At 41.4% G+C, this 21,829-nt stretch overlaps 1 protein-coding gene across 2 annotated transcripts; it reads right to left on the minus strand.

The window, feature by feature from the left end:
* Positions 1–44: 44 nt before the first annotated feature.
* LOC118401769 (cytochrome P450 1B1-like) lies at positions 45–21,403 on the minus strand. Of its 2 annotated transcripts, none has more exons than XM_035799375.2 (3): positions 21,085–21,403; positions 19,894–20,914; positions 45–7,140 (listed from the first exon to the last, which is right to left on the minus strand). In XM_035799375.2, the coding sequence occupies exons 2-3, from the start codon at positions 20,904–20,906 to the stop codon at positions 6,528–6,530; spliced, it is 1,626 nt and encodes a 541-aa protein (XP_035655268.1). In that variant the 5' UTR covers positions 20,907–20,914; positions 21,085–21,403; the 3' UTR covers positions 45–6,527. The 2 variants fall into 2 exon arrangements, with proteins under 2 accessions (XP_035655268.1, XP_035655255.1); XM_035799362.2 differs by having other exon boundaries at positions 21,065–21,403.
* Between the last annotated feature and the right edge of the window lie 426 nt (positions 21,404–21,829).

Raw genomic sequence — 21,829 nt, forward strand, 5'->3', positions numbered from 1 at the left:
GTAAAAAATGACCTTGATTCAGATTCAACCACAAAGACCAGAGAGGTTTTCCAATGCCTCGCAAAGAGGGGCATCTATTCGTAAATGGGTAAAAAGAAAGCAGACATTGAATACTCCTTTGAGCATGGCAAAGTTATTATTTACATTTTGGATGGTATATCAATACACCCAGTCACTACAAAGACACAGGCGTCCTTCCGAACTCAGTTGCGTGAGAGGAAGGAAACCGCTCAGGGATTTCACAGAGGCCAATGGTGATTTTAAAACAATTACAGAGCTTAATGGCTGTGATAGAAAAAACTGAGGATGGATCAACATTGTAGTTATTCAACAATACTAACCTAAATGACAGAGGGAAAAGAAGGAAGCCTGTACATAATAAAAATATTCCAAAACATGCATTCTGTTTGAAGCAAGGAACTAAAGTATACTGCAAAAGAAATGGCAAAGCAATTAACTTTTTGCCCAGAATACACAGTGTTATGTTTGGGGCAAGTCCAATGCAACACATTACTGAGTACCACTCTCCATATTTTCACGTGTAGTGCTGGCTGCATCATGTTATGGGTATACTCATAATCGTTAAGGACTGGGGAGTTTTTCAGGAGAAGAAATTATGGAGCTACGCTTGGTAGACTCTAGTTTTCACCAGCCACTGGGAGATGAATTTACCTTTCAGCAGGACAATAATCTAAAACACAAGACCAAATATACAAATTTAGGGGTGTGAATACTTCCCCTACCTGTCAAAAATGTGGACACACCTACTCAATCAAGGATTTTTCTTAATTTTACTATTTTCTACATTGTAGCATAATAATAAAGATATCAAAACTATGAAATAACACATATGGAATCATGTAGTAACCAAAAAAGTGTTAAACAATTAAAAATATATTTTATATTGGAGATTCTTCAAAGTAGCCACCCTTTGCCTTGATGACAGCTTTGCACACTGTTGGCATTCTCTTAATCAACTTATTTCCTGTCACGCCCTGACCGCTTTGTATGTTTCTATTTTTAGTTTGGTCAGGGTGTGATGTGGGTGGGTATTCTATGTTGTAGGTCTAGGATTTTGTTTTCTATGTGTTTGACCTGGTATGGTTCTCAATCAGAGGCAGCTGTCTATCGTTGTCTCTGATTGAGAGCCATACTTAGGTAGCCTGTTTTCCCATTTTGAGTTGTGGGTGATTATTTTCTGGTTAGTGTTTGTTGCACCTGTCAGAACTGTTTGTTTATCGTTTTGTTGGTTTTGTTTGTGTATTCATTCTAGATTAAAAGTATTATGGATACGTATCACGCTGCACTTTGGTCTTCTCCTTCTCCCGACGACAATCGTGACATTTCCTTCTTAATGCGTTTGAGCCAATCAATTGTGACAAGGTAGGGGTGGTATAGAGAAGATAGCCCTATTTTGTAAAATACCAAGTCCATATTATGGCAAGAACAGCTCAAATATGCAAAGATAAACGACAGTCCATCATTTGTTGTTTCTCTTTGCTTATTTGAGCTGTTCTTGCCATAATATGGACTTGGTCTTTTGCCAAATAGGGCAATCTTCTGTACACAAACCCTACCTTGTCACAACACAACTGATTGGTGACTACCTCATGAAGCTGGTTGAGAGAATTCCAAGGCAAAGGGTGGCTACTTTGAAGAATATAACATATATTTTGATTTGTTTAACAGTTTTTTGGTTACTACATGATTCCATATGTGTTATTTCATAGTTTTGATGTCTTCACTATTATTCTACAATGTAGTAAATAGTCAAAAAAATAAAGAAAAACCCTGAATTAAGTAGGTGTGTCCAAACTTTTGACTGGTACTTTATGTTACAGCAATTCACAGACACAGGCTACATTTGAAAACAATGTACCCTTAGTAACACTGTAAAGATGTTACTGTGAAATTGACAGTAGTTTACAAGCAGCTTGTGGCAAGTAAAGTTCATTATTTCATATTACATTACACCTTCTGCAATATAAATATGGTTTAAAAGGAAGTACTATGTAATGACACACAGTAATACCAGAAAATGTACTGTATTATATTGTAAAAAATGAATAGATGAATGAATGAATTTAATTAATTGAGGGAGTACTTTGTATTGTACATGAATTGGTGCAAGCAGGTTGGCTGCTTGGTAAAGTTTTTACGAACATTACAGCATATTTATTGATATTTGGTTCTTTATATTACTTGCACATCTAGTGGCCTTAACAAAGGCTTCCAAACTTGCAGATACTACAGGGCAAAAGGGACCAAACCTTTTAAAGTTTAAGAATTTCTGCCACTTCAATCTGTCCCCAATCCATTTTAAATTGATGGGTCACTATAACCACATAGGAGTTGGTACAGCATTCTCACTCACAGGTACATCATATATAGCATCTTACAAGGCACGCCTCAAAACATGTTAATACCCAAGAAACAGCAATACCATGCACCCACTATTTTGTATTTATTTAACCTTTATTTAACTAGGCAAATCAGTTAAGAACAAATTCTTATTTACAATGACGACGCTGCCCTATGGGACTCCCAATCACTGCTGGTTGTGATACAGCCTGGAGTCAAACCAGGGTCTGTAGTGAGTCTCTAGCACTGAGACGCAGTGCCTTAGATGCACCACTCGGGAGCACACTAGCGGTTTTTGGCATTCCAAAGATACGGTACAGTACTGTATTTTGGGGGGTAGAATTACTGTACCATTCAAAATACAGCAATTATTTCCCCACCCACAACATTTTCCCACTGCACCATAATTTACAGTAAAAATGTGACTGATAATACAACACATTTCTGTATAATTTATAGGTTTCTGTTACAGTGCCCCCTTGCCTTGCCTATTGGAACAGAGTATGGATCTGGAACAAAATAGAAGTTAATCAGCATTCAGAAGCACATAACTATTATGGCCTTATTCCAGTGTAGCTGTGACGGAAATACGTTTAGATATGTATGTAAGTACAGGTTTGCAAGTAGCCTACTTACTATTGCGAATTCTGTTTTTCAAAAGGAAACAGGATAACGTAGTACTGCATAACTACATGTAACTACTAGTACTTACTAGCCTGTTAGTAAGTACAAGATAGTTACATTGGTAAATAGTTACTCAGGTATAAGGCCTAGGCAAAGTAAAGTCTGACCACATACTTGGTCCATCCAATCAGTGTTGTTATAGCGCAGTTGAGGAAATAAAAACTCTCCTTGGTCAAATCACATATTTTTCTTAATATTGCTACAAAAGTTATTACCAAAATGTGTTTTTTGTTTAATATCATATTATAATCGTGTTGCAGCTGGTTGCCTTGATTTTTAAAAAGTTTATTCAACTTCAAATGTTTTACACCGTATGCATATCAATAGCAGTAGCAGGTATAATAAGCTGAGTTTGCTGTAAAACTTTAGTGCATAATGCATGTCAAATTTAGGAAATGGCTGCTCATTTGAATTTCCTGTTTTTTGGGGGGCAAGTGCCAAATATGCTAATTAAAATGTATCATATTGACCTTATTTAGAGATATATTCGGGACATAAAAGGGACACAAGGTACTTGTTGAGATGGTGGATGCAAGTGAAGAGACTGAATCAACTCCGGTCAGTATGTCAGAAAATATAGTTACTGAAGTGGCCAATTGGCTGTGTGTAAGAACAGACCATTTTCCGCACTGCAAACTACTACTATATGTTATGTCAGGTTCCAGTGAAATATATGCCAATACGTGTGCAATTTTGATTTTAAAAAAATAGGATCCATAGTTATTTGCGTGATTTCCCGTAAAACAAAGAAAATATAGATGTATGAAAATAGTGTTCATGTAGTATATGGGGATGTGTGAAACTCACTGCTGACCAGACCGGACACGTCGCGTGCGCGAGCGTCGCAAAATATATGTAGAAATCCATGTTATTCAATTATTGCACCCACACTGCAAACCTCCAAGGACAGGCCATACATTCACAGAGACCGACGAGCCCCCGTTCTCTGGTCCTAGCAGAGATGAGGGCGAGCCGGAGGAGTCCGAGCCATCCACTTCCACCGATGATGACAGCTCTCTGGGTGGACAAGAACAGATTGTCGCACCAGTCTAGCCACACCTCCAAACAATGTCGGCGGAGACTCAACTATGTGGGACCCCATCTCAGATTTGTCGCGCCATGTCTCGGATGACAGTGGTGCTAAAACCGACTCCCAGACAACAACAAAAAAAACATATTTACGGGATATGTTAGTGCAGGCTGGGCCACATCAAGATAAGGAGTGGAATTTCCAAAGAGATGAGGGGCAACGAATATTTTCGGTGGCCCAATATATTAGGAGAATGGCGAACGGGGAGAGAGGGGTGAGACCATGGCTCTTTTATTCCAAGCAAAAACAATGCAGCTTTCTTGTTTTTTTTTCTCACACGAGTACAAAACTACACTGGTCAGGGATGGAACCAACGAGTGGAAGAATCTGTGCCACCCTCCTCAGCTCGCCTGAGAAGTCGCATGACCGCCTAGATATTTTTCAGAGGTGGAACGAGCTGGAGATCAGTCTGGTGTTCAAGCAAACTATTAATGCCCAAGCCCTACAGGTGCTGCAGAGGCCTTGATACGCATATAGGCCACCCAGAACATTGCGCTACGTCGGACCACCGGCAGGCTGAACGAGCCAAATAATGGCAACTTTCTGAAGTTTGTGGAAATTCTGTGTAGCTTTGATTTGATTTCAGAACCATGGACAGCTACCCAGAGAAAATATCACTTACTGCAATGCAGCAGAGGCAATTCTAGGCTGGCCACAAAATGAAGAAATGTTGAAACTGATGTTGGACAATCAAATTCGATATGTAAATAAACCAAATTTGTCACGGCTGGGTCAGCGACAGAAAACTTATTTTACACTGCTCCAGCGAAACGAGGCCCGCCATGCATTTATGAAGAGCTCAAACGATCTCTCTTTTTACAGTTCTACAGGAATATTACATTATATTAAAAATAAATGAAATAAAAGTGTTATTTTTATTCTAATTGTAACAATTGTGGGGTCGTGCCATGTGTGATAAGAGGTGACATATTATTAGTAAGAAACTCGGTTTTCTCTTATAGGCAGCTGACTGCATAGTGATTGCAACATTGTAACTCTCCGATGCAGGGGTTAAAGTCAAATTCCTTTCTACCGGGTAAGGGACCTCATATATGTGCACGCGCCCACCAACATTTTTTTATGGCCGTAATCATAGAATTACATATATAACTGGAGCCTATTTCGTCCTATTCAAAAACGTGGGAGGCCTACCTGTTTGACAAACACAATTATGCTAAGCATAGATGTCGGTATAGCCAAATCCTCCAATACGCATGCACTCCTTAAATAACTCCGTGTCTGGGAATGGCTTAGTGTGTTTGGGCTCAAATTGAGTGAGGGTATCCCATACCATTTGTTAAAGAAAAGGGCAAAAGGGATATATATTGTTTGCTTTATGTTTTGAAATAAATGAATAAAAAAGTATCCAGATTATATAAAGGGTTCTATAACAATGCTTAACTCTGTGATGCCTTATGGTAGAAACAAGCTTTAAAATGCCCGCGAAAGACATGACTCCGATGCATATTGGGATATATTGATTCCTCTCTATGACATTCTGAAGCTGAGCTGCAGCCTATAATATTCAAGGAGACAAACACATTGACGTTGCTATTCTGTCCCTAAAGTCTGTCCCTATTAATTGTCATTTTCACTCTCTGAAAATATATGTTTGTTTAAACCCAGGCAGCATTTAGGGAAGCACTTCTGTTCTTGGGTTATGCAATGGAGGAGTAGCCAGCAGTTGAAGCTTATATTTTTCTGCGTAGGTAGAGCTGCTTGGAAAGGTAACTTTTGAAAGTGCCATGCTTAGGTTCATAAGTATGTCTAAGATTTAATTATTTGCAAACAGCTGTTTGACATTAAGAATAAGTAAGGTAAGATAGCCTATTTCTCTGTCCATTCTTCCCTGAAACTTATATTTTCACTATCCTCTTTTTACAGCCCAACATTTTATTTTGATTGCAATATGTTTTTCCCCAATCAAAGCATACAGAAATATGACAAACGAATTTAATAGAGACATTGGTGATTGTATCAATGAAATCATATTAGGCTATGTTAATGACATTGAACTCAATATATTGCCTACTAACTAGATGTGTTAAAACATTTATTTAATTTGTAGTGTAGCCCTATGAATTGGGCTGCTATTATGTTCTGTTCCTCCGACTTTCAGGTGAGACATTTTTTTTTTGCCCAAGGCATAACCTATTGCCGACTACTGCTGTACATAGTTTAGCAGGGATAGCAAGGGGCGGCAGATTTTTGTCTTGCTTAGGGCAGCAGAACGTCCAGGTCCGTCTCTGGTGACATATGTTACATTCAGATCATAAATAAGTTTATAATAACTATATAGTAGCTGATACCTGATGGCACATGAGGATAAACTGCAGCTCATTAATCTTCTTCAGTGTTTTTTTCTTTCAAGCTTAATTGAGTGACTCTATTCTCAGTCTGATCTGGAGTTAACTGTGTCCTCCTGAGTCCCCCCATAGAGGGGCTTTTGACTAGCCTTCTCCAGGACTTCCATGCTGTCCCGTAGACTGACTGCTATGGAGAAGTTATTGGGCTTCAGGGTTAGTCCGTAGGTGTAGTCAATGGTGGGCGGCTTGTCCGGGTCGGGACTAAAGTGGGCCTGGTGCACCAGCAATGCTGTAAATAGGAACAGCTGCATCTTTGACAGTTCCTCTCCGATGCACCGTCGCTTTCCCAAGGAGAATATGAGCACGCTGCTGGCCAGGTCTTTGTCCAGTGAGCCGTCCTGATCCAGGAAGCGCAGAGGGTCAAAGGTCTCCGGGTGTGTCCACTTGGTGGGGTCGTGGTTGCTGGACCACTGGTTGATGAAGATCACTGTGTCCTTGGGGATGGTGTAGCCCATGATGGTGGTGTCGGTGATGGTGCTGTGAGGGATGGTGAGCGGCACGAAGCTGGTAAAACGCATCATTTCGTAGATGAAGGCCATCACGTAAGGCAACTGGGACTGGTCCTCGATGATGGGCAGATGGCTCCGGTCGACCACTTTGTCTACTTCCTCCTGGAGACGCAGCTGAATATGAGGAAACCTATATAGGACAAGGTCAAAGGTGAACACTCAGATCACAGGTAATTCAATAATTTCCTAAATAATTTCCTATTGAGAAGCTAACCTCTATTTCAACACTGAGGGCATTCTCAATACAGTAGTGATAAATCATTTTTGGTGGGTAACTACTTATCTGTTTTATGGACCCACTAAAGCAGTACCAACCCCTCAAGATTCTGGGCCTGCCTGGCAGAGTGGGTCTTACAAAGCCAAAGTCCCCTGATGGGTGAGTATAATATACAAGGAATTTCTCAAAGCTGCTAATGAGAAACTTGACGACCTTGTACCTAGCCGGTGGGGATTCCGGCAGGGTGCCTCCACCCAGGTAGTGGCAATGCTGGCAACAATAGCTGCAGTAACCCATGGGGAGTTTATTTATATTTATATATAAATATATATGTTTTGATAACTATATATAATACAAATCGAGGTGAGGGCGTTGGAAATGTTTTTGGGGGTTGATCTACTTCTGTTCTGTGGGTGGTACTGTGTGCTCTTTCGAAGGATGGGTCCCGGTCTCTCGGGGCCCTGGGATCCGGGGGACATAGATGGTCTGCCGATGGGGGTGGGGGGTCTAGCGGGTGGAATAGTGGATGAAAATTGAAGGTTTACTTAGTAGCAATGCACTATCATGGTACAGCTATATGGACGCTCAATTACTATGGCATTTTTTAATAGTAAGTTTACCAACATATATAATGATAAATAGAATTTAAGCTTGTATCTCAGTATGGTAAATGGTGAAATAAGTATAGCCAGCTATAATTGTAATGGCTTAGCAGATAATAAGAAAAGACGATCAGTATTTACCTGGCTAAAAGACAAGGAATATAATATGCTTCTTTGAAAATATACAGTACCAGTCAAAAGTTTGGATACACCTACTCATTTAACGGTTATTCTTTATTATTACTATTTTGTACATTGTAGAATAATAGTGAAGAGATCAAAACTATGAAATAGCACATATGGAATCATGTAGTAAAAATATATTTTAGATTTTAGATTCTTCAAAGTAGCCATCCTTTGTGTTGATGAAAGCTTTGCACACTCTTGGAATTCTCTCAACCACCTGGAATGCTTTTCCAACAGTCTTGAAAGAGTTCCCACATATGCTGAGCACTTGTTGGCTGCTTTTCCTTCCCTCTGCGGTCCAACTAATCCCAAACCATCTCAATTGGGTTGAGGTTGGGTGATTGTGGAGGCCAGGTCATCTGATGCAGCACTCCACCACTCTCCATCTTGGTCAAACAGCCCTGGTGGTTGGAACCATATCTTTAAAATTTGGACTCAAACCAAAGGACTGGTCTAATGTCCATTGCTCGTGTTTCTTGGCCCAAGCAAGTCTCTTCTTATTATTGGTGTCCTTTAGTAGTGGTTTCTTTGCAGCAATTTGACCATGAAGGTTTGATTCACAAAGTCTTCAGTTGATGTCGAGATGTGTCTGTTACTCTGGCAAAAAATTATTTCGGCTGCAAATTGTGAGGCTGGTAACTCTAGTGAACTTATCCTCTGCAGCAGAGATTACTCTGGGTCTTGCTTTCCTGTGGCGGTCCTCATGAGAGCCAGTTTCATCATAGTGCTTGATAGTTTTTGCAATTGCACTTTTTGTTTTATAATTAGAAATATACATATATTTCACCTTTATTTAACCAGGTTGGTTAAATTGGTTTTGGGGGTGACCAGTGTGATATACCTGCTGGAGAACGTGCTACGGGTGGGTGCTGCTATGGTGACAAGTGATCTGAGATAAGGCGGGGCTTTACCTAGGAAAGACTTATAGATGACCTGGAGGCAGTGGGTTTGGCAACGAATATGAAGCGAGGGCCAGCCAACAAGAGCATACAGGTCACAGTGTTGGGTAGTATATGGTGCTTTTGTGACATATGGTGACAAAACGGATGGCACTGTGATAGACTGCATCCAATTTGCTGAGTAGAGTGTTGGAGGCTATTTTGTAAATGACATCGCCGAAGTCAAGGATCGGTAGGATAGTCCGTTTACGTGGGTATGTTTGGCAGCATGAGTGAAGGATGCTTTGTTGCGAAATAGGAAGCCGATTCCAGATTTCATTTTGGATTGGAGATGCTTAATGTGAGTCTGGAAGGAGAGTTTACAGTCTAACCAGACACCTAGGTATTTGTAGTTGTCCATATATTCTAAGTCAGAACCGTCCAGAGTAGTGATGCTGGACGGGCGGGGCAGGTGTAGGCAGCGATCGGTTGAAGAGCATGAATTTAGTTTTACTTGCATTTAAGAGCAGTTGGAGGCCACGGAAGGAGAGTTGTATGGCATTGAAGCTCATTTGGAGGTTTGTTAACACATAGTCCAAAGAAGGGCCAGATGTATACAGAATGGTGTCGTCTGTGTAGAGGTGGATCAGGGAATCACCCGCAGCAAAAGCAACATCGTTGATATATACAGAGAAGTGGTTAGAGCGTTGAACTAGTAACCGCAAGGTTGCAAGTTCAAACCCCCTGACATGGTACAAATCTGTCGTTCTGCCCCTGAACAGGCAGTTAAACCACTGTTCCTAGGCCGTCATTGAAAATAAGAATTTGTTCTTAACTGAGTTGCCTGGTTAAATAAAGGTCAAATAAATAAAAATTGTCACAACACAACTGATTGGCTAAAAAGCATCTGCTCTTTGTTCTACATTTTTTGAAAGGGGCAAGATAGTGAAGAAATTACTTTTAAAGAACGACCAGGCATCCTCGACTGATGGGATGAGGTCAATATCTGTCAATTAGAAAGACCTGCTCGCTGAAGTGTTTTAGGGAGCATTTGACAGTGATGAGGGGTGGTCGCTTGACCGCGAACCCATAGCGTATGCAGGCAATGAGGCAGTGATCGCTGAGATCCTGGTTGAAGGTGAATGCACCCATTTGTAAGTCGCTCTGGATAAGAGCGTCTGCTAAATGACTTAAATATAATGTAAATGTAAAACAGCAGAGGTGTATTTGGAAGGCAAGTTGGTCAGGATAATATCTATGAAGGTGCCCATGTTTACGGATTTAGGGTTGTACCTGGTGGGTTCCGTGATAATATGTGTGAGATTGATGGCATCTAGCTTAGGACTGCCGGAGTGTAGCATATCCCAGTTTAGGTCACCTTACAGAACAAACGCTGAAGATAGATGAGGGGCAATCAATTCACATATGATGTCCAGGGCACAGCTGGGAGCTGAGGGGGGCCTATAACAGGTGGCAACAGTGAGAGACTTATTTCTGGAGAGATTCATTTTTTAAATTTGAAGCTCAAACTGTTTGGGCATAGATCTGGAAAGTATGACACAACTTTGCAAGCTATCTCAGCAGTAGATTGCAACTCCTCCCCCTTTGGCAGTTCTATCTTGATGGAAAATGTTGTAGTTGGGTATCTCAGAATTTTTGGTGGCCTTCCTAAGCCAGGATTCAGACATGGCAAGGACATCAGGGTTTTCGGAGTGTGCTAAAGCAGTGAGTAAAACCAACTTAGGGAGGAGACTTCTGATACCAAGGCTTTTTCGTTTACAGAAGTCAACAAATGAGAGTGCTTGGGGACACGCAGGGCCTGGGTTAACCTCCACATCACCCGAGGAACAGAGGAGGAGTAGGATGAGTGTACGGCTAAAGGCTATCAAAACTGGTCGTCTAGTGCATTGGGGACAGAGATTAAAAAGAGTAGATTTCTGGGCGTGGTCGAATAGATTCAGGGCATAATGTGCAGACAGGGGTATGGTGGGGTGCGGGTACAGTGGAGGTAAAGCACAGGCACTGAGAGATGATAAGAGAGGTTGCATCTCTGGACACGCTGGTTATGCTGGGTGAGGTCACCGCCTGTGTGGGAGATGGGCCAAAGGAGGTATCTGAGGCATGTTGTGGGACTAGGGACTCCGCAGTAAACTAAAACAATGATAACTATCCTCAACAACAGTATACAAGGCATATTGACATTTGTGAGAGACATAAAGTGAGGCATAAAGCAATCACAGGTGTTGATTGGGAGAGCTAGCTAAGACAACAATGAATAAGACAACAACAGCTAATCAGCTAAGACAACAACAACAGGTAAAGTGGCAATGAATAGGCAGAGTGGGTTGGTTAACTACCCACAGGGGCTGAGTTCGGGGCTAGGGCCGACAGATAAACAAAAAATAAACAAAGTGGAGTACCGTGATTAATGAACAGCCCAGCAGGCATCAGCTATGTAGCCAAGTGATCATAGGGTCCAGTGAACAGCAATAGATGGAACAGGGAAGCCGCGGGGTAGTCGTTACCATGCTAGCATGCGGGAGACACAGCGTTTAAAGTTAGCAGACCCGGGTAAGTAGAAGCGTCTGCTCCGATGTCCGGCAAAGGCCGGTTGAGGGCACAGTGGATGGAATTGCATCTGCAGACCAGTCGTGGTGGTATGGCGGGGCGTTGTGTCGACAAAGGGTCTGGGCCACATGGTGAAAGGAGTATTGTAGTTGTAGTAATTTATTTTGGTAGCCGGGAGATGCGCCCGGCTCGCGGCAAACTGGTGCTAGCATCGGGGCAGGGGCGTTAGCCACTATAGCCACTCGGTAGCAGCTAGCTAGCAGCGATGATCCGATGCAAAGGTCCAGAGCTTACGGTGGAGTAGTGGATTCTAGCCGTGTTGGCGGTAGAGTCCAGGAGGCAACGGCTGAGTAGCCGGTTGATCACAGAGTAGGCCGGGAGGGGGGCCTGGCTCAGGGCTAGCTTCGGGGCTGGGTCACTCTGTGGCAGCTAGCTAGCGGCAATGATCAGGAGTAATGGTCCAGGGTTTACGGCAGGAATCCGGCGTTGTAGTGGAGAAAAACAGTCCGAGGCTGGCAGGTATTATCTAAAATAAAATAAAAAATTGGCAAAAAAAAACGGCTGGTGCCTGTGCAGAAGGTAAAGGCTGCTAACAATGACTAAATAGCTAGTAGCTAATTAGCTGGTTAGCTTCTGATGTAGGTTCTGGCTATAAGGTCTAAAACAAATAGCGGATCCGTGTCACATTGAGTGAGGCAGGTTACCGGAAGGTATATTTAATTTAAAAAATGGAAAGAAGATTGAAAAATAAATTGAAATATATACAAAAAGTAAACGAGAGGATGACAAACCACATCTGCACTGCTACGCCATCTTGGTTTATTGTGGAGAGCTTTTGGAAGGCTACCTGAAAATGTTGACCCAAGTTAAGCAATTTAAAGACAATGCTACCAAATACTAATTGAGTGTATGTAAACTTCTGACCCACTGGGAATGTGATGAAAGAAATAAAAGTTGAAATAAATAATTCTCTCTACTATTATTCTGACATTTCACATTCTTAAAATAAAGTGGTGATCCTAACTGACCTAAGACAGGGAATATTTACTATAATTAAATGTCAGGAATTGTGAAAATTTTAGTTGAAATGTATTTGGCTAAGGTGTATGTAAACTTCCGACTTCAACTGTACATGGCGGAGGCTCAATCAAGCTCGTCATCTTGACTACTTTCTTATGTCATTCTTACTGGCACCAAAAGTTTAAAAAGTGTTGATAGGGGACAAAATGCAGTCGGACCATCAAATAATTGGCATATATATTACTCTTACAGAATATCCACGTGGGCGAGGAAATTGGAAATGTAATCAAAGCTTATTGGATGATAACAGACTTTTCCGGACATAACATAGGTACACCAGATCCCCTTATTGTATGGGACACTTTTAAATGTGCCTTTAGAGGCCATGCAATTCAGTACTTGTATCTAAAACAAAAGCAATTTTGGTCAAAAGAAGCCATATTAATTAAGGAAATGGAAGAACTAATAGTACACATCGATACAGTAGCAATAAAACTGTACTATAGAGGCACAGAATAAGTTAGAGGAACAACAAAAAGAAATGGAGGAACTTATTCCAGAAAGATCAACTGTAATATATTATAAAAAATAAAGCCGAACTGGATGGGATAAAAATCAACAAAACATTTTTTAATCTTCAACATAAAAATGCTACCAAATTTGTTTTACTGAAACTTGTGAAAAATGGAGTCACCCATGATTTACCAAACAATATTTTGAAAGACGAATCAAAGTACTTTAAGCACATGTTCATTTCAGTCTCCTCCATCTCCACCAACCGAAGATAACTGTATGGATTTAATTTATTTTAATAATGTCAAATTAACAGCTATACAGAAAGACCCATGTGAAGGCCAAATTACAGAGGAGGAACTTCTTGATGCAATTAAATCATTTAAAACCTGGGAAAACTCCAGGGTTGGATGGCATAACCGTAAACATAACAGAAACATCATTGTAAATAAGAATTCGTTCTTAACTGACTTGCCTAGTTAAATAAATAATAATAATAATATTAATATTAATATGAATAGCAACCCTAGGTGTAAAATAGTAAACAATGTCTACTTCTCTGAAAGTATTAAACTGTCAAGAGGAGTAAAAAAAAGGTTGTCCACTATCGCCATATCTATTTATTATGGCCATCTAAATGTTAGCTATTAAATTCAGATTCAACAATAATATCAAAGGGTTAGAAATCAATGGCTTAAAAACAAAGTTGTCATCGTATGCTGATGATTCATGCTTTTTCTAACCATAATTTGGATCCCTCCACAGCCTCATAGATAATCTCGAAACTCTTTAGTCATATTCCAGTTGACCTACACTACCGTTCAAAAGTTTGGGGTCACATAGACATGTCCTTGTTTTTGAAAGGAAAGGACATTTTTGGTCCATTAAAATAACATCAAATTGATCAGAAATACAGTGTAGACATTGTTAATGTTGTAAATGACTATTGCTGCTAGAAATGGCAGATTTAAAAAAAATGGAATATCTACATAGGCCTACAGATGCCTATTATCAGAAAACCCTTTTGCAATTATGTTAGCACAGCTGAAAACTGTTGTCCTGATTAAAGAAGCAATAAAAATTGCTTTCTTTAGACAGGTTGAGTATCTGGAGCATCAGCATTTGTTGGTTCGATTACAGGCTCAAAATGGCTAGAAACAAATATCTTTCTTCTGAAACTCGTCAGTCTATAATTGTTCTGAGAAATGAGGGCTATTCCATGTGAGAAATTGCCAAGAAACTGAAGATCTCGTACAACACTGTGTAATAATCCCTTCACAGAACAGCGCAAACTGGCTCTAACCAGAATAGAAAGAGGAGTAGGAGGCCCCGGTGCACAACTGAGCAACAGGACAAGTACATTACAGTGTCTAGTTTGAGAAACAGACACCTCATATCTCCTCAACTGGCAGCTTCATTAAATAGTACCTGCAAAACACCAGTACTATGGCCTTCTGGAGGACTTCGTCGCCACCCGTGGTCCCCAAATCACGTCACATATATGAAGAGCCTTCATGGAGAAGCTGGGAGTCACATTCAGCATCACATCCGGGTAACGGCCTCAGTCCAACGTACAGGTGGAAAGGACCAACCAGGAGCTGGGGAGGTTGCTGAGGAGTCACAGTCAGGACCCACAGAGGAAGTGGGCCTGGTATCTTCCCTGGGCAGAGTACGCCCAGAACTCACTTCCTCACTCCTCCACGGGGTTGTCTACCTTCCAGTGCATCCTGGGGCACCAGCCTGGCTCCGTGGACCTTGAGCCAAACCAAAGGCACTGCGATGGATGAGTGGTTCTGGTGCGCAGGGCAGGTTTGGGACGTTTCCCACATGAGGCTCCAACGCACCGTCCAGCACCAGAAGGAGCAGGTGGACTGCCACCGCAGTTAGGCACCCGTTTTCAAGCCTGGTGAACGCTTCTGGCTCTCCACCAGAAACCTCCCGCTCCGCCTGCCCTGCCGGAAGCTGAGCCCCCGGTTTGTGGGGCCATTCAAAGTCCTCCAGAGGGTCAATGAGGTAACTTACCAATTACAGCTTCCCAATGACTACCGGATCTCACTCTCTTTTCACGTTTCCCTCCTCAGGCCGGTGGTTCCTGGTCCCCTCGCTGATGCAGTCTCCCACCCCTCCGCCTCCCCTGGACATCGAGGGTAGTCCCACGTATGCCGTCAGTTCCCTCCTGAACGCCAGATGTCGTGGAGGTAGGTTACAGTACCTGGTAGACTGGGAGGGGTACGGTCCAGAGGAGCGGTTTTGGGTTCCTGTGGAGAACATTCTAGATCCCAACATCATCAGAGATTTCCACCTTCGCCGTCCAAACCGGCCCGCTCTTTCGTCCTTGGGGCCGTCTTCCTGGCCAGCGTTGTCCTCTTTGTCCACTCCTGCTCCCCTTGTTCAGCACTCGACACCGCCGGTCTAGTAACCACCGGTCCTGGCAACCTTCATTACACACACCTGCGCCTCATTAGGCACACCTGGACTTCATCACCTCCCTGATTACTTCCCTTTTATATAGCACTCCGTCAGAAAAGACAGAACAAATAATACAGCAAATATTGTGGTTAAACTAATTGATTAAAAATATATATATTTTTCAACCCCAATTTTTTTTTTAAAGGTATAATCTTTGTACATTTTTATCATAAATAGGACTGGTGGAGTTATGTCACACATGCAGCTAACAAAAATATATGGAAATGTCTGTGCTACCCAAAATTACAACCAACTAATTGCAGCATTGCCACAAAAATGGAAGAGGCAAGTGGAAGCGGGAAAAAGTAAGGAACTTGTCTGTTAGTCCTGCATTAAAGATTTTCAAAGACAATTGTGATAAATAAAAAGGTATACCAGTTTCGTTTAAGGACCATCAAATTGGCAGAGGTGCTACATACTGTAGAATGCAAAATAGTTGGGAAGAGATTTTCGATGTACCGATTCCATGGCACATAGTTCATGAACTGATATGCAAAACAACACCGGATTCCAAACTTTGAATTTATCTATTTAAATTATTATACAAAATGTTTGTAACCAATAAGAACGTTATATAAATGGGGGATACAACCATCCCAGCTCTGCAGATTTTGGTGCGAAGAGATGATTTGTTTTGGTACTGTCCATATGTAGCTTGTTTTTGGTCGCAGGTCCATGAATGGTTGAAGAAGTGCAACATTTACCTGGAGCTAACTCTGCAGATAGCACTACTGGGGTATTTGAAAAGTCATAATCAATCAATCAATAATATAATACTACTTTTAGCAAAAATGTTTATCTTTAATTTACAATCTGTGGAAACTATGAGAATAGAAAGGTTTGGAACTTTTGTGAAACATCACAGCACAGTTGAAAAATATATGACAAATACAAATAAAAATGGATGGTGTTAAGAGATGTATATACGTTCAGAACTTTTGTGAAACAGTACAGTTAAAAATATATGGCAAAATCGAAATTTAACTGGATGGGCTTCAGACATAGATGGGAGGGGTTGATGGTAGCTGAAGGATGGAATTAAAACAACACACAATGTATATAGTATGTATACGCTGGAAGTAGAAGCCTAAGTGTTGTTGTTTATTAGTTTACTCAAATTAGTTGAGGGGTGGTAGGGTTAGGAGGGGAAAAGAAAGGAAAATATATTTCAAAAAGATATGTTTATATATTTACAAAAAAATGTATGCGGGATTCGAAATGAAGCAGACAATTACATTGATGGAATCTACAATATATCTGCACTACTAAAACGGATCTATCCCCTAAAATAAAAAATCAACAAAAACAATAAACAAAATCTAAAAAATACCTTATTTTTACATAAGTATTCAGACCATTTGCTATAACACTCGAAACTGAGTTCAGGTGCATCCTGTTTCAATTGATCATCCTTGAGATGTTTCTGATTGGACATGATTTGGAAAGACACACAATTGTCTACATAAGGTCCCAAAATTGACAGTGCATGTCAGAGCAAAAACCAAGTCATGAGGTTGAAGGAATTGTTTGTAGAGCTCCGAGACACGATTGTGTCGAGGCACAGATCTGGGGAAGGATACCAAAAAAATTCTGCTGCATTGAAAGCTCCCTTGAACACAGTGGCCTCCATCATACTTAAATGGAAGAAGTTTTGAACAACCAACATTCTCTGGTCTGATGAAACCAAGATTGAACTCTTTGGCCTGAATGCCAAGCGTCACTTCTGGAGGAAACCTGGCACCATCCCTACAGTGAAGCATGGTAATGGCAGCATCATGCTTTGGGGATGGTTTTCAGGGTCAGGGACTGGGAGACTAGTCAGGATCGAGGGAAAGATGAACAGAGCAAAGTACAGAGAGATCCTTGATGAAAACCTGCTCCAGAGCGCTCAGGACCTCAGACTGTGGCAAAGGTTCACCTTCCAACAGGACAATGACCCTAAACATACAGCCAATACAATACAGGAGTCGCTTCAAGACAAGTCTCTGAATGTCCTTGAGTTGCCCCGCCAGAGCCCGGACTTGAAACCAATCAAACATCTCTGGAGAAACCTGAAAATACCTGTGCAGCGACGCTCCCCATCCAAACTGACAGAGCTTGAGAGGATCTGTACAGAACAATGTGAGAAACTCCCCAACTACAGACGTGCCAAGCTTGTAGCTTTCTACCCAAAAAGACTCTAGACCGTAATCGCTGCCAAAAGTGCTTCAACAAACTACTGAGTAAAGGGTCTGAATACTTCTGTAAATGTCATATTTAATTTACATTACATTTACATTTAAGTCATTTAGCAGACGCTCTTATCCAGAGCGACTTACAAATTGGTGCATTCACCTTATGACATCCAGTGGAACAGCCACTTTACAATAGTGCATCTAAATCTTTTAAGGGGGGTGAGAAGGATTACTTTATCCTATCCTAGGTATTCCTTAAAGAGGTGGGGTTTCAGGTGTCTCCGGAAGGTGGTGATTGACTCCGCTGTCCTGGCGTCGTGAGGGAGTTTGTTCCACCATTGGGGAGCCAGAGCAGCGAACAGTTTTGACTGGGCTGAGCGGGAACTGTACTTCCTCAGTGGTAGGGAGGCGAGCAGGCCAGAGGTGGATGAACGCAGTGCCCTTGTTTGGGTGTAGGGCCTGATCAGAGCCTGGAGGTACTGAGGTGCCGTTCCCCTCACAGCTCCGTAGGCAAGCACCATGGTCTTGTAGCGGATGCGAGCTTCAACTGGAAGCCAGTGGAGAGAGCGGAGGAGCGGGGTGACGTGTATATATTTCCGTTTTTTTTTTTTTTTTTTGCTTTGACATTATGGGGTATTGTGTGTAGATTGATGAGTAAAAAAATATTTTCATCAAGTTTAGAATAAGCCTGTAACGTAACAAAATGTGGAAAGAGTCGAGGGGTCTGAATACTTTCCGAATGCACTGTAATTGCAGAGAACCCGGTGTTTTGAGGATATATTTGCATGGCTGGCAACGTTCTTATTCCTTACTTTATACCCAGCTCGTAATGAGGAATCGGCCCAGTTGCGGCTAGGAATCCTAGCCATAAGTAATACCAAAGATGTTCTACTCATCTATCTGTGGTAATACTGCCAAAGGCGGCCCAAACTCTGGGCCACCTGAGGTCGGCCAAGTCTGACTCTCAGCGGAGTGCCCCGACTCTCAGCGGGAATCGGCCCAAATCCACTGTGCTAGCTGGGTAGCTAGCCAACTACGGCTAATTTACAGTCACGTCAAAAAGTGCAGCCAGAATAACAGCAAAGTATCTGCATTTTTATTTGTTTAACTGTTTTCTAGAGACATTTATTTGGATACATCAATAACAATGAGCTCATGAGGCACGATTTCGCCTGGCATAGAAAATGTGCTCACTCTTTAGACAAACCTCCGCTGTTGAAAACGAAATGTTGGTCAAAAACAAATGTGAGATAATATCTAGATGCTTTTTATAGTGTAGATCAAGTGTATTAATTTCTTGGCTGGGCTGATGGGACAGTGGATTGCGCAGTCAGATGGAACAGAGTTAATGGGCATTTTGATGTAATATATTTAGCTGGTGGTAACTTGTTGAATAGACACCGGCTGAAATGCGTTTTTCACTAGCATTCAGAATTAGACCCACCACTTGTATAATTAAGTGATAATGCCCGATTGTTAGTCCTGAGACGAAATCAAATCGTGCCAATATATCCTACAAATACTAGCTTCAAGGTCATTATCACTTTTATTTACTTTTTATTTAACATTTACTCTATCAGGGAGTCATACTGAGACTACGGTATCTTTCACAGATGAGCCCAAAATTACAGAAATGACAGAAAATGCAGACATCAAAATATAAATAAAACAAAACACATTAATCACTAATAAGGTCCTCAATCAGCTTCAGAACAATTGCATTAATTACTAGGTATGTAAACGCTTTTATTTTTCCTGCTCAAACAAGCAACAGTATGCCTACTGTTAATCCAACTGGCAACACACAGCATGTTCTACTGCTCAGAATACGTTATTTCCTGAAGCGATAGTTTAGGAAAAAACAGCCGAGTCCTCATTTTATGCTGCCAATACCTGCCTGGGCGCTTCTGATATTTAATACTATTACGTAACATCATTGTTCTGCTTGAAGTGCCGAATTCAAGAACAAGTACAGTACGCTACCAACAATTAAAGAGCAGAGCATAAGTGCTCTTTCGTTGTTTTTAATGTTGATTGTGAGATGGTGGCATACTAGGAGGTTAAGTAATTGTCCCAGTAAAAAATAGCTTTCTTCACTTTAGGCATAGGTTTTCTCCACTTTACGCATATAAATTATTCACTTTACATTTTGGGCTTTCTCAATTTTACACATAGGTGATTGTTAACAGAACATATCAGGTGAGAAAAATAGTACTTTCATTTCACTTTAGCTGATTCAAAATTAATATGTATTACCTCACAAGTATCAGCATTATCCACTGAAGTGCAGTAGATAGTGTGTCTTGGCTTGCTCCAAAAATATCACCGATAGTGGGTGGCACATAATCTTTGCCTGGTGAGACCCTTGGTGAGCTGTCCTTGGGATGATCCAATGCCATGATGAAAGCATCTGTCATGTCCCGGATGGTGCTTGACTGAATGGTCTTTCGATGCTCGACAACTTTATTAAGGATAAATTTACTGAACTCCCGGTTGAGCTCTTTAAAGTTTTCAAATATGTTTTTTATTGGGTTGGGGAAATACTGGAGCCAAGGCATAACATCCACGATGCTTCCAGCTCCCACCGTTTGGGTGAATTGATAGTTTCGTCCCACCACTTGCGCAAACTCTTCGTCGTCGTATGAATACCTCTTTCCAAAGCACACCGCGGTCATTACGTTAGCGGTTGATACCACCAAGTATGTCATCGGCTGGAAATATTGGTGCTCTTTAGTTTTTACCAGGAAAATATGGAGCAGCTCCCTTACTTCGCAGACAACATGGTTTTCGAATGCCTTTTTGGTGTGCATGTTGCCGGTAGAAAACATCCGAACAGTAGATTGGGCCACTTTTCGATGCACTTTCCACCATTCGCTAAATGTACCAAAAGCAATGCCATCGCCATTGGAAACATATTGAAACGAGGCAAAGTCAGGTCTGCCTGCGAAATCAAATCCCTTTTTGATGAGCGCCTGCCTGATTGCGTCGCCATTCAGTACCACAACGTCCCGGCAGCCGAGTTTGATTTGAAAGACATCCCCATATTTCCGTGACATGCGAGAGAAATAGAGGTGAGGAGTGTTGCCAAGCTCTACTGCGTTCCCAATGACCGGCCAAGCGAACGGTCCAGGCGGGCTGTGTACTTCCCAGCTCCGCCTGATCCTGCGCGACAGGAGCATGGCAAAGAGAAAAGTCAAAGACGCCAACAGCAGGCCGATACTCCTTGGCATTGGCCGAGTCATCTCTTCGAATATAACTTGCAAGTCCATTATGGAGCCTAGAGAAAGCAATAAGTTAGTTATATATATAAAAAAAATCATTAATTGATTATAGGGCAAAATACACGTAAATTCAATAATCATTATTTTGAGACACAAATATAGTCTAGCGGAAATATTATTACAGAGCAAAATATGGCACAAAATACCGGGAATGAATAAGCACCACCTTGCAGTTCGTTTGTTGCTTCTTCTAAGAAAATAACAGCCTAATGTTAATTGTAGTTTGTCTGTTACTAATGTTTGGATGAATAAGCTCCTATCCCGTCGATGCAGGTTGTAAAGGCTACGTTTTAATGTAAGCGCAAGAAGCGCGCTCATTAGGTCTCACTTATTTATATAGCGGATCCAGCTTGAAAGTACGAATTATTGAAGAATGAAATCCGCAAAACCTGCGCAATAGACAGAAAAATAAATGCAGTTATTATGTCCAGTAACTTTATTTATATTATCGTGCAGTTCCAGACCTTCCACTCTCCACATGTGAATAGCCTTCTGTTGTCCCAAGTTATGATTTATCTTAAACAGAAGTGTCAAATAGCATCATAGCTCGTCAGCGTCTGAGTCGTGGTTTGTTGTAGAGCTGTCAGCTCCCCTCCCTCCCCCTTTACTCTCCCCTCTCCAGTGTTCCCCAACTGGCAGCCGGCTGAGCGAATTTGGCCCGCGGGAGGTTTTACTTTGTCCCCCAAAGTTTTCTGAGCTAAAATAAATATTTTTGATTAAAAACATATAACAATAATAATTGTTTAACATAAAAGACTGTAAAAAAAAAAAAACACCAGGAAATCAGCTCAAGTAATTTTAATTTTGGAAATCTGTTCTCAAGGATTCCCACACATACTAGAGAGAAACAAGTGAACATTTACAAATGTATGCAAGGTTTGAAATGATTATGGTTTAGTCAAATATGATAT

Source organism: Oncorhynchus keta, chromosome 2 (genome assembly GCF_023373465.1).
Source record: "Oncorhynchus keta strain PuntledgeMale-10-30-2019 chromosome 2, Oket_V2, whole genome shotgun sequence".
NCBI lineage: Eukaryota > Metazoa > Chordata > Actinopteri > Salmoniformes > Salmonidae > Oncorhynchus > Oncorhynchus keta.